This window comes from Canis aureus, chromosome 22 (genome assembly GCF_053574225.1).
Source record: "Canis aureus isolate CA01 chromosome 22, VMU_Caureus_v.1.0, whole genome shotgun sequence".
Taxonomy (NCBI): domain Eukaryota; kingdom Metazoa; phylum Chordata; class Mammalia; order Carnivora; family Canidae; genus Canis; species Canis aureus.
In genome coordinates this window covers 48,884,321-48,896,713 of record NC_135632.1, presented here as the reverse complement: position 1 = coordinate 48,896,713, position 12,393 = coordinate 48,884,321, and the positions used below count along the sequence as shown (strand labels likewise).

At 46.9% G+C, this 12,393-nt stretch overlaps 1 protein-coding gene across 1 annotated transcript in view; it reads left to right on the top strand.

The window, feature by feature from the left end:
* GLB1 (galactosidase beta 1) overlaps nucleotides 1-9,523 on the top strand; it is an 81,905-nt gene extending 72,382 nt beyond the window's left edge. Inside the window, exon 16 of the mRNA XM_077865927.1 lies at nucleotides 8,958-9,523. Within this exon, the coding sequence (XP_077722053.1) occupies nucleotides 8,958-9,227 (270 nt within the window). The 3' untranslated portion in view covers nucleotides 9,228-9,523. The remainder of the gene's footprint in view (nucleotides 1-8,957) is intronic.
* The last annotated feature ends 2,870 nt before the right edge of the window (nucleotides 9,524-12,393 follow it).

The window sequence follows — 12,393 nt, the reverse complement described above, 5'->3', positions numbered from 1 at the left end:
GAAAGAGAAAGAGGCAGAAATCACCCTTTTTTATAACCTAGCCTTGAAACTCACATAGTATTCATCACATTCAGTTAGTTAAAAGAGAGTCATTGAGTCCAGTCCCTGTTTTGGGGATAGGAATTAGATTCTGCCCTTTGAAGGGAGAAGTGTTAAGAATGGCCATATTTTGAAACCATCACCTAAGGAGTGGTCAAGGGTGCCTCTAGGAGAAAGTGACCATTGAGAACTGAAGTATGGTGCTCAGTCACCCATGTGAGGAGCTAGAGGAAGAACTCTTGTTCCAGAGCCAGGGAGCAGCAAGTGCAAAGGCCCACAAAGAGAAAAATCCCATGTGTGATGGGGGGAGTGTGGGAGAAGAGGGGCTAGCGAAAGGGATGGCCAAGTCAGGGCTGGTGAATTTGGCTTCTCACTCCAATGGTGGCTAGTAAGCAATGAAAGAGCTGACTTTAAAAGCTCACTTCTCGGGCAGCCTGGGTGGCTCAGCGGTTTAGTGGCGTCTTCAGCCCAGGGCATGATCCTGGAGACCGGGGATCGAGTCCCATGTCGGGCTCCCTGCATGGAGCCTGCTTCTCCCTCTGCCTGTGTCTTTGCCTCTCTCTCTGTGTGTGTTTCTCATGAATAAATAAATAAAATCTTAAAAAAAAAAAAAAAAAAAAGCTCACTTCTCAGTGGGAATGGATTATAGGAGGGCAAGACTTGATTCAGGAATTCCTGGTGGGAAGCTATTGTAGCAATCCTAGAAGAAACTGCTTGGGAAAAAAAAAAAAAAAAAAAATTGCTTGGGTACTAATGAAGTGAAGTGCAAGATTCAAACTGGGGGGGGGGCCGGGGGGGGAAAGGCAGGGTGCCTGGGTGACTCAATTAGTTAAGCATCTGCCTTCATCTCAGGTTATGATCCCAGTGGGATCAAGCCCCACACCAGGTTCCCTGCTCAGCCGGGAGTCTGCTTTTCCCTTTCCCTCTGCCTCTCCCCCTGTTCCTTCTATCTCTCTCACTGTTTCTCAAATAAATAAAATCTTAAAAGAAAGAAAACAAAAAGAAAAGGCAAAGTTTGCTGAACATCCTGTAAGGTGTTCCAGAGAAAGCAATCAAGGAGGACCCCAGAGTTTGAGGTTACATGTAATGGGAGGGGTGAGTGTCTGAGGTAGGAAGGCTGGAGCAGGGCAGGCGGGGTGCTGGTGGGGATCAGAAGCTCTGTTTTAGACATGTTCAGCCTCAAGTACTTTCTAATCATCGAAAAGGAAATGGCCATCAAGTCTGGCACTTAGCAAAAATAAATAAGTAAAGCTACATTCAGTGCAGTGGAATAATTTCCTCTATGTTGCCAGACCTAATGGCCATCCTATAGACGACCTGTGGGTCTTGAGTCTATACATAGAAGCCTGTACAAATTGGGAGGTGGGCTGCAATGCAAGTTAAAAGTATGTATTCAGGGGCACTGGGATGGCTCATTCAGTTAAGCATTGGACTCTTGATTTTGGCTCAGGTTATGATCTCAGGGTTGTAAGAATGAGCCCCACACTCAGTGCAGAGTCTACTTGAGATTCTCTCTCTCCCTCTGCCCCTCCCTCTGCTCACGCTCCCTCTAAATACATACATACATACAATATTTATTTTTTTATGATTTTATTTATTTATTTATTCATGAGCGACACACAGAGAGAGGCAGAGACACAGGCAGAGGGAGAAGCAGGCTCCATGCAGGCAGCCCCATGTGGGACTCGATCCTGGGTCTCCAGGATCATGCCCTGGGCTGAAGGCAGCACTAAACTACTGAGCCACCCAGGGATCCCCTACATACAATCTTTAAAAAAAAAAAAAAAAGAGCATATATATTCAGTGCTTGTAATGGGAATGCAGAGGTGAGGTACCTGTCCCAGGTTTGGAGCTGTTGGGAAAGGACTCAGCCGGTAGGACTAACTCCGAGTGGAGTGCCATGGGGGAGGAACTACCTTCTGCTCCCACGCTCCTCCAAAGCTGTTCTCACCAACACCACCAGCACCCACATGTTGATATGTCCCCCAGCCATTTCTCAAGCCTCGTCTTACTTAACATCTTGACAAGTAACGTCTGACGTGAGTAACCACTCCCTTCCTGGAAACTCTTCTAACTTCTGTGTGAAATTCCTCCAGGGTTTCCTTTCCAGGCTTCTCTGTCAGCTTCTATGCTGCAGTCCTAGGACTTGATCCTGCACTCCCTTGTCACACTTCCAGGGGATGTGATCCTCATGGATGTACCAGCAACCAAATTCCCAGCTCCAACTAAGCACTTTTGAGACCCAGAGACCCACATCCAACCACCAGTGTGGGCCTGCCGTTGGCACTCTCACAGGCATCTCCAACTCGCTCCATCTAAAACAGACCTCTTCCTCCTCATTAGCCCTGACATCTGTTCTTCTGCTGGAGACATGGCCCCTGGAAAAGGAATGAAGCTAGGACTTTGGTGTAGCAATGGGGGTGGCGGGAAGGGCTCCTCCTTGAGAAATAACACCAGCAGCTGCATTTATTGAGAGCTTACTGCATGTCACTGTGCTGGGTGCTCACGTGTGTCCTCCTACTGAGTCATTTACAACCACCCTGAGAGGGGCACACACACCACTAGGCAGCACTGACAGGATCTGGTGACTGATTAGTAAAAGAGGAACTGAATACTGGAAAATGACTCTATGGTTTTTAAATTGGGTTTATAAACATCATTTCCTTTACTGAAAAGTAGCATGCTAATGCACCTTGATATGTATCAGTTAGCTTTTGCTGTATAACAAACCATCACACCTTAGTGGTTTAAAGTCACAGCCATTCATTCAGCTCATCACTGCAGGTATTGGCAAACAGGGCCATTCTGCTGCTGGTCTCAGCTGGGCATGCCCTTCTGGTCAGCACGGAGGCTGCGTTCCTGGATGTTAGCTATCTGTCCACTGAGGTGACAGAGGAGATCGGGCCATGTCTCTCTCATCATCCAGCAAGCTGTCCCAGACTCGTTCATATGGCACCTGGCAGTGTTCAAAGGAAGAATGCCAGCATGCGAGGCTTCTTAGGGCCCAAGTCGGAAATCACAAGTCACTTCTCCCATGTTGTTTGGCCAGAGCAAGTCACTAGACCAGCCAGGTTCAGGGGATGGAGGAACAGATTCTGTCTCTTGACAGGGGGAGCTGCAGAGAACTGTAGCCATTTCTGCAAACTGCCACAAGTCTTAGCACAGCTGACCCTGCTTTCATTCTGAATCTGATTTGCTTTTTAAACTTTTTTTGGCCTAATTCAATTTATGGTTATTTTTACCTCCTACAAATTCTATTTCCATCTAATTCATTGTTTCCTAGTCATAAGTCCCATAAGCTTGGAAACTAGATCATCAAACTTCTTTCCACCAATATATATTAATTTAGCACCAAAACAGGGTAGGGTGCCTGGCTGGCTCAGTCTATAGAGCATGCAACTCTTGATCTTGAGGTCATGAGTTCAAGCGCCAGATTGGGCAGAGAGCTTACTTTAAAAATAAATAAATAAAATTTTAAAATGTTTTAAGAATTTAGTAACAAAAATTTAGTGACAAACTTTAGTAACAAACAAATTAGGTATAAAGAAGCTCTGAGTTGAAGGGGGTGGTTCTCTTTGCAATTTTTAGCACATGTTATTTTGTAACACATATAAGGCTGCCTGGAATCAGGTTTTGCTCACCATTTCTTAGCTTTGTTCCAGATACATGAGACTGCATGATGCCCACTGTTAAATGAGGTGCTCCTAAAAAGGTCAAGCAGGGCTAGAACTTTGGGGCCTCAGAAGGAAAGGAATTTATGTGTGGGATTTGAAAAAAGGAAGAAGTGATTCATCTTTTATGCTAATGTTTTATGTTTTCATTGCTTTAATTCTAGTTGGATCTGTCATAAGATACAGAGAGATCATACAGTTATTTATTACTCCAAGACCAAGGAGGAAGCAGGGAGGGTGGTTTACATCAGCTGTAGACCCTTTTGGATCTAAAACAAGGGGAGAATTAATTTTTTCTCTGTGCAGTGCAGTGTGGTGAGATCTCTTTAATCATCTTATCTAAGCAAGCCCTTCCCTATTTTACCTTTTTTTTAAAAAAATTCTTTTTCTTTTCTTTCTCCCAAATTAACATCTCAATTACTCATTTATTGTGTGTAATGGGAGCCTTTTAACCTTGAGAAATGGACCTTGGTCTGTTCCACTTTAAGTCCTCAAATTGTCTTTGACTTCTTTCAGAGTTTGACAAAGTCAGCATTCAATCAGAGTTTGTTGTTTTTGAAGGAACACTGGAGCAAATTTGAAAAATTTTAAACTGTGACTTTAAAACAGCATTGAAATTTTTGCTTTAAGTTCTTAGGAGAGAATTGTGTTTAGAGAACTTTTAAAACAGACAGACACACATTTGTCTGATTAACAAAGAAGCAGGTCACACATTTCCAGGAACCTAACATTTATTGGATCTATTATCACCTTGGTGATAATAGCAGAGTGGGGACTCCACCAGGGGTCAAGCCATGGTCAGAGAAAGTCAGTCTTTGTCATAGAACTATTTTAATTGGGACAGCCCCAGGAAGCCCCAGAAGCCATTGGTATTCACCCTAGAAATGTTTGGCCCCAGTGGGGCTCTCTGTATTGAGAGTGAGTCTACTTTTATATCACATTTACTAACATGTGCACACTCTCCTCCTACCCCCAATAACTTTAACATAACTTTTTAAATAGAAACAATAATCAGAGTGAGTATATTTTTAATATAATTTTTTTAAGATTTTATTTATTTATGAGAGACACAGAGAGAGAGAGAGAGAGGCAGAGACACAGGCAGAGGGAGAAGCAGGCTCCCTGCAGGGAGCCCGATGCAGGACTCGATCCCAGGACTCCAGGATCAGGTGTCTTCCCACCCCCCCACCCCCACCCCCCGCTGAAGGCAGACGCCAAACCACTGAGCCACCCAGGGATCCCCGTTAATAGAATCTTTTTTTTTTTTTTAACTTTTATTTATTTATGATAGGCACACAGTGAGAGAGAGAGAGGCAGAGACACAGGCAGAGGGAGAAGCAGGCTCCACGCACCGGGAGCCTGACGTGGGATTCGATCCCGGATATCCAGGACGGCGCCCTGGGCCAAAGGCAGGCGCCAAACCGCTGCGCCACCCAGGGATCCCTAATAGAATCTTTTTAAACATGATTCTTTTAAAGTAATTTTTTACAACTAAAAAATCACAGTGCTAATCAAGGAGGAATGCAAATATTTTATTTTTCTTCCAGTGAACAGGATTCTCTAAAATTCTTAAGGTTCTTAAGGTGGGAGCAGAAGAGCGTGGAATATTCTTTCAGTAGGACTTCAAGTCACCCCTTCCTTGAATCTCTTCCCAGGCAGAATTAATTATCAGCCAGTCTTCCCTAATAGGTGCCATTAGATTATATACTGAGTATCACTCTTCTGAGTGCTGGGAGTCTCATTGCGAACAAGATGGACAAAGTTTTCCCTTCATAGACTCTATGCTGGAAAGAGCAGATAAGCTAATAATCAAACAAATGATACAAATGTCAAACAATGACAATAAGTAGGAGGAAAAAAAGATCCTGAGGGGATAGTGTGTGACCTGTACAGAAAGGCACAGGATTGAGGAGGATGACCATGGCTCCTGTTCCCTGAGGAAGTAAGTGACGGTGGGGTTGAGATCTCTGTGATCAGAAGGCTTGGGATCTGGGAACAGTTACTGCAGGAGGGAGAAGGTGATGCATCCAGGTGACAGGGAGGAGTTACGTGGGGATCTGAGTGGGCAAGGGGGACGGTAGCGCAGACGGGATGGGAAGGAAGTAGGCACAGGGGTCTGGGGAGGAGGTCGGAGGCAAGATCGCACAAAAATCGTCTGATTTTCATTTTGCAGCAGAGATGTTGTGGTCTGACAATGAAATGCCAGGTACCTCGCCGTTCCACAGCTGTGCTAGCCACACGTGGCTGTTGATGTTTAAATATAAATTGATGAAAAGTGAAAATTCAGTTCCTCTTCACATTAGCCACATGTCATGCCCTTGGTAGCCACTGCCATGTGCACACAGCTGCCACGTTGGGCTATGTGGAACATTCCATCATTGCAAAAAGCTCTATTGAACTGCAGTGCTTCAGAGCTGTGGGCCTGTAACCCATTCTTTCAAGATTCCTTGGAGGTTCTTTACAAATGCTTTTCTCCGGTCCTGGAAGGGCAACCAAGCCACCTTAAACTTCACTTAAGGCCCATTCTGTTAGGAGCTGGGAGTGGAGAGACATTTTTGTCCTGAAGAAGTTCATAGCTTTCTAGAATTAACCAAGGCCACACTGTCAGACTACAGTGTCTCCGATTCTCTCTGCCCTGACAGCTCTATTAGAGAAATCTAATAGCTTTATTAGTCTTCTAGAGAAAGTCATGATCAATGCTGTCTCAGACTCCTGCAGCCTCCTCACAGGTCCCCACACTTCTTTGATAAACTCTAGAACCGAGGCTCTGCCCAGCAGCAAGGTGGTCTACCTTTGAGTCCCTAGCTTCTCTCCAACTTCTGCTTTTGTAGCTCATCGCACATTTGTGTGAGGTCTCACTCCTACTAGGGAATACTCATATCTCCACAGGCTGCACTGTGACAGGCAGGCATGACCCCAGACCGTCACTCCTCATTGCTGATCAAGGTGGATAGGATTTTTCTCCTAACTGCTTCCTTAATTCCGGACACAGCACCTCCTACTCTAGTTATTCTTTTCTACCCCAAATGATCACCTGTGGCCTACTGAGGGCCTTCTGCTCCTGTATGAACTCTGCCTCCTCGCCCACCCAGATAGTTCTCCAGTATGTGGGCATCTCACCTTGCACACCCCCTCTAGTTTTCCCCCATCCCAGAGTTATACCACTAAGCAGCCTTGCCATGTTGGTCAAGCTGGCCCGGGGGCTCTCAGAAGCAAGTCTAGCTGCCAGAGTGGTACTTTGGGGAGCTCACAAGGAGGGCTTTGGCACTATTGCCTGGTGAGGCAGCATGTCTGCAAGGCAGCATTTAGGAAGATGAACCAGACACGGAGGACCGAGGATAGGCTCAGATGCCCGGTTCCATCAGCCATGTGTCTGAGACAACCCTCCAGGAGCAATGGCCTCAGCTTCCCTTCCACATGCCCAATCTCAGGCAGGGTCCTCTTTTGACCAACTTTAACCCCAAACCCTCTGGCAAAGGGGATTCAGGGAAATGGTTCCGAGCTTTCCGGTTTGGCACAAGGGATGTGAGGGACAGTCCCTTAGCTACTCAAAAGAGGGAATTTTAAGCAAGAGAAGGGATCAGTCCTCCACATCATCTCCCTCGTCTTTGGGTCTTTGGGTTGGGAGTTGGCTTTGGTCAAGACATTTGGGAAAGCATGTGTGCACAGGCCACCCCTCGTGTGCGCTGCTCAGAGCCCCCCCCCCACTGCTCCCCCTTTGAACTCATCTCCCCCTGGGCCTCGAAAGTAAAGTGCTGCTCTTCTCTTCGGCTGCAAAAACAAGGTGCCGGCAGATCTTCAGCTGATAAAAACCTGATAAGGCTGTCATTGCCGATGCCTTGTAGGAAGGATTGAGATAGCATATCCCGCGGTAAAAACAAGAGTAAAATAGTTCTGAGAATCGTGAAACTGTCATCCTTTCTCTAAATGACTTAATTCAACAGACAGATGGTTTTCAATCACTGGCCTCCTTTTCTAGGCCTCTGAGTGCCAAGATCTTTTTTATGTTAATGTGAGGAGCACTGCTACTCCCTGGGCCCTGGCCGGATCCAGCCACTATGCGGCCCACTGGACAGCACTGCCCCCTTCTCCTGGCCCCAGTCCCCAGCGTGGGTGGGACCTGTCTGAGGTCTGGTAGCCAGGAAGTAGCAGGACTAAGATTTGAACCCAGGGAGGACATTCAAAGGGAGTGACACTAAAAGGGACATCTGGAGGCTGAAAAATACTCAAGGTGAGCAACTGAGTCACTCTAGGTGAGTGACTGCAGCTGTATCATGAAGGATGCTGAGGGACGGTGATGTCAGGGCTCAGCAGGTGACACCATGGCTGCACCTCCAGGGCAGCCCCAGTATATTCAGGCCACTGTGGATAGCAGTCTCTTTACTTCTCCCTCCTTCACCTCTATTCCTTCCTTCCTTCATCTCCATATATTCATATTTTCTGTCTTTCTCATGTGTGATCCCTCCCCACACACTTTGTAATAGAATATGCAACTTGTTCATCCAACTGTTAAGTCCTGCCTGTGAGCAAACCCTAGCCCGTGTAGTGAAAGCTGTGTAGACAAACCCAAACGGGGACCCTATTCTTTAGGGGTTTCTTAGCTCTCAGTTTTATGAGGGAGGGAGTTCCTACTTGCAGAAATGGCCTTGGAAGTATGTAGGATCATGTCTGCTCCTGGTAGCAAGCATGGCCTTCCCACCATGTTTGACAGTGGCTCCTGGAACCCATGTTCCCAAGCTGCTGCAGATGGGCATGTGCTCATCCCGTGCATGCAGACAACATGGTTAAAACTTGCCTCTGGGAAGGGGAGCGAAGGAGGAAAGCTCACCATCTTGGGGGACAGCTCTGCAGTTCTCCTCTGTGTGAAGCCAGTGAAGGGCTGGCATATGGGGGCAGCAGGCCCCCGGGACCCAGGACAGCATTCAGAAACCTGGTGAAACTGCCACAGTGCCGTCCAGTACTGTACAATATTGACCAGTCAGAAGAACTGAACATATATTCTCCTGAGGCAGGAACAGGGATTTGGGGCAACTTTTTTTTTCTGCCTTCCAGCCCCTGCCCAACTTGGCCAGTCATCTCAGCAGGGTAGAGGAACCAACACTGGTGGGAGCCTGGGTGTCAGGCCTGGTCTGTGGCCAGAGAGTGCCTTGATGAGGGCATTTCCTGCCTCTCCTGCCCCGTGCATCAGACTCCTCAGGACTGTCAGTACAGCTGGGATTGATGGTTTTCTCTCTCCCTCTCTCTCAGGGTCAGGTGTGGATTAATGGCTTTAACCTCGGTCGATATTGGCCAGCACGGGGCCCCCAGATGACTTTGTTTGTGCCACGGCACATCCTGGTGACATCAACCCCAAACACCATCATGGTGCTGGAACTGGAGCACGCGCCCTGTGGTGACAGTGGCCCAGAAGTGTGCACCGTGGAGTTTGTGGACAGGCCGGTTATCGGTGCCCCTCCAACCCCTGGTCATCCCCCTCCAGACCTGTCCCATCGAGACTTGAGACTGGACTATGTCTGATGATGAAACACTGTGACCCGTTGGAGTTTCAGCCTTGCACGTACCTCACCTATCCCCCTGTGTAATGCCAACACTCACTGGAAAGTTCAACTGGAAAATAGATTTAGAGTGTGCATTTTCTCCTGAGGTTTCCAGGCAGCCTGGTAGTGCCCAAGCCTCCACTGGCAGGGGCCACCATGAATGCATGATGAGGGCAGTGGCACACAGTTTGGAATGGAAGCTTTGAAGGTGTTCCTGATTTTTATTTTGGAGGAATCATGTTGTCTTTCTGTTAAATAAAATTTGTATTCAAATGATGATACTGTTTTGCATGTTGAGCAGATATTAAATTATAGGCTCTGATTTAAATCATAACTAGACTTGAGTGGGTCGAATAAGCCACTTCACTAACTGCGGTTCAAAGGAATGGAAAATCGTCTTGGTTTGATCTAGTGGACTACTACTTCTCTGATCCTCATTTGACTTCCTTTTGTGTTTCTGTGATGTCTACTAGGTGGCCCATAAATACAACTCAAAGCCATTATGCAAAAACCTAAATGACCAGCCTGGAGGCTGTACATAGTCTGGCACCTCTGCACAGGGGGACAACTATGTGGCCACTAAACTGATGATGTAGATATGTCATATTTTCATGATATGCTGTGTGAAAAAAGCAGATTACTTAAATGCGGTCCTGCTTTCTGTGTTTAGACATAAGAACTGCACCTATCCACACAACGTAGGTGTGAACGAATGTTGGTAGACACCCCTACACGTGAGTGAGGGTACATACATGGATATATAGGGACGTGTGACTGCAGACTATGCATGTCCTGCCATGGGGCAGTAGCTCTCATTTGTTGAGCTCTTGTCTGATACCATGCCCGGTTCTGAGCATAGTATATGTTTGATTTACTGGTCCCTCACAAGAACTGAGGAAATGCATCATCATCTTCCCTGATTTACCCAGCCACACAGCTGTAAATGGCGGAGACAGGATTTGAAGCCACGTAGTCTGGTGCAGGCGTCCAGGCACACACTGCACACATAATACCAATATGTGCTTATGTTCCCACGGGAAAGGACTGAAACAACACACACCAAAGTGTTCCTTGATTGTATCTGGGTGGTAAGCATTCGAGAGTTTGCTTTTTCTTTTTTGCTCACCCATGTTTTAAATCCTTTACAGAAAAGATGTAAATGTTTTTAAAGGAGGAAGAAAGGAAAGATTTTTGATACTAATCTACAACATATTTTCATGCTAGTTGTTTTCCCTGTCTCATTGAGACTGATAACAAACATGTGAGACTCACCAGGGAGTACCAAAGCTCTGGCTGACTGAGCCAGCTGTAGGAGGCCGCCCGGGGTTGAGACAAACTGAGACCAGAACTTTATTTAGGACCATTTTCCATAGCATTTTTGTCTAGATGTTCTGCACTTGATGTTTAAGGCATATCGCAGGGCGAAGGAGGGTCTGCGTGGACTCATGTTCTCATTACTTTACTCCTCCTTTCATTGCTAGTTACTAACAACTTATAAAATGATACTCCAGGACTGTGCCCAGCTATAAGCTCTGGAAAGAAATGTGAGATCGTTCCTAATAAAACATCATGTGGGTTGGCAATTGCCTCCACTGTCCCAGACACAGCCTGTCAAGGCTCCAGAAGACAAGGGTGGTGAAGTGGGGTTTCCTTGCGAGAATGTGTTCTTCCATTCTATCCCCATCTTCAGGACCACACTCAGGCAGCAGCAAGTCCATCTGACAGATGAAAATATTGAAAATTTCATGAGAGGCGGGGTTGGATTCCAGTCGAGTCTGTCTCCATCCAAAGCGAGTGTTTGGTCAGTGTGAGGGAATCCCTTCTACAGCACCCTGACATCCCTTGTCCAAGGTGTTGTGTTCTGGAAAACCAGCTCTTGATAACATAGATTGTACCACCCTGGATTCCATGTCCCATCCAGCTCTCCAGACCACCTCAGAGAGGCATACATTTCACCTATGATACCATTCTTTTTTTTTTTTTTTTTTAAGATTTTATTTATTTGAGGGCAGCCCTGGTGGCTCAGCGGTTTAGCACTGCCTTCAGCCCAGGGGTGATTCTGGAGACCTCGGATGATCGAGTCCCACGTCCGACTCCCTGCGTGGGGCCTGCTTCTCCCTCTGCCTGTGTCTCTGCCTCTTTCTCTCCATGTCTCTCATGAATAAATAAACAAAATCTTAATTAAAAAAAAGAGATTTTATTTATTTGAGAGAGAGAGAGCCTGAGTACAAGTGGGGGGTGGGAGGAGCAGAAGGAGAGGGAGAAGCAGACTCTCTGCTGAGCAGGGAGTCTGATGTAGGGATAGATCCCAGGCCCTGGGATCAGACCTGAGCCAAAGGCAGACACTCAACTGACTGAGCCACGCAGGTGCCAGCTGTGATGCCATTGCACCTTGGAGCAGCGGGATGGCTCAGTCAGTTAAGCAACAGACTCTTGGTTTCAGCTCAGGTCATGATCCCAGGGTCCTGGGATCAAGCCTCATGTTACGCTCAGCACTCAGCAGGGAGTGGTTGAAATTTTCCCTCTTCCTCCACCCCCTGCCTCTCCCCCTGCTCACACTTGTATGTGCTCCCTCTTTCTCTCTCTCAAAGAAATACAAATCTTTAAAAAAAAAACGTATGGGGGTGCCTGGGTAGCTCAGTTGGTTAAGTGTCTGACTCTTGAGGGACGTCTGGGTGGCTCAGTGGTTGAGCATCTGCCTTTGGCCCACGGCATGATCCTGGGTCCTGGGATCGAGTCCCACACTGGGCTCCCTGCATGGAGCCTGCTTCTCCCTCTGCCTGTGTCTCTGCCTCTCTCGGTGTGTGTCTCTAATGAATAAATAAATAAAATATTAAAAAAAAAAAAAGACATCTGACTCTTGATTTCAGCTCAGGTCATGATCCCAGGGTCCTGGGACCAAGCCTCACATTGGGCTCCCTGCTCAGCAGGGAATCTACTTCTCCCTCTCCCTCTGCCCCTCCCCCCACTTGTGCTCACACTCTCTCTCAAATAAATAAAATCTTTAAAAAAAGAAAAAAGTAAATAGCTCTATCAGGGGTGCCTGGGTGGCTCAATCTGTTAAGCATCTGACTTCAACTCAGGTCATGATGTAGGGATCCAGGGATCAAGCCATGCATCCAACTCCCCACTCGGTGGGAAATCAG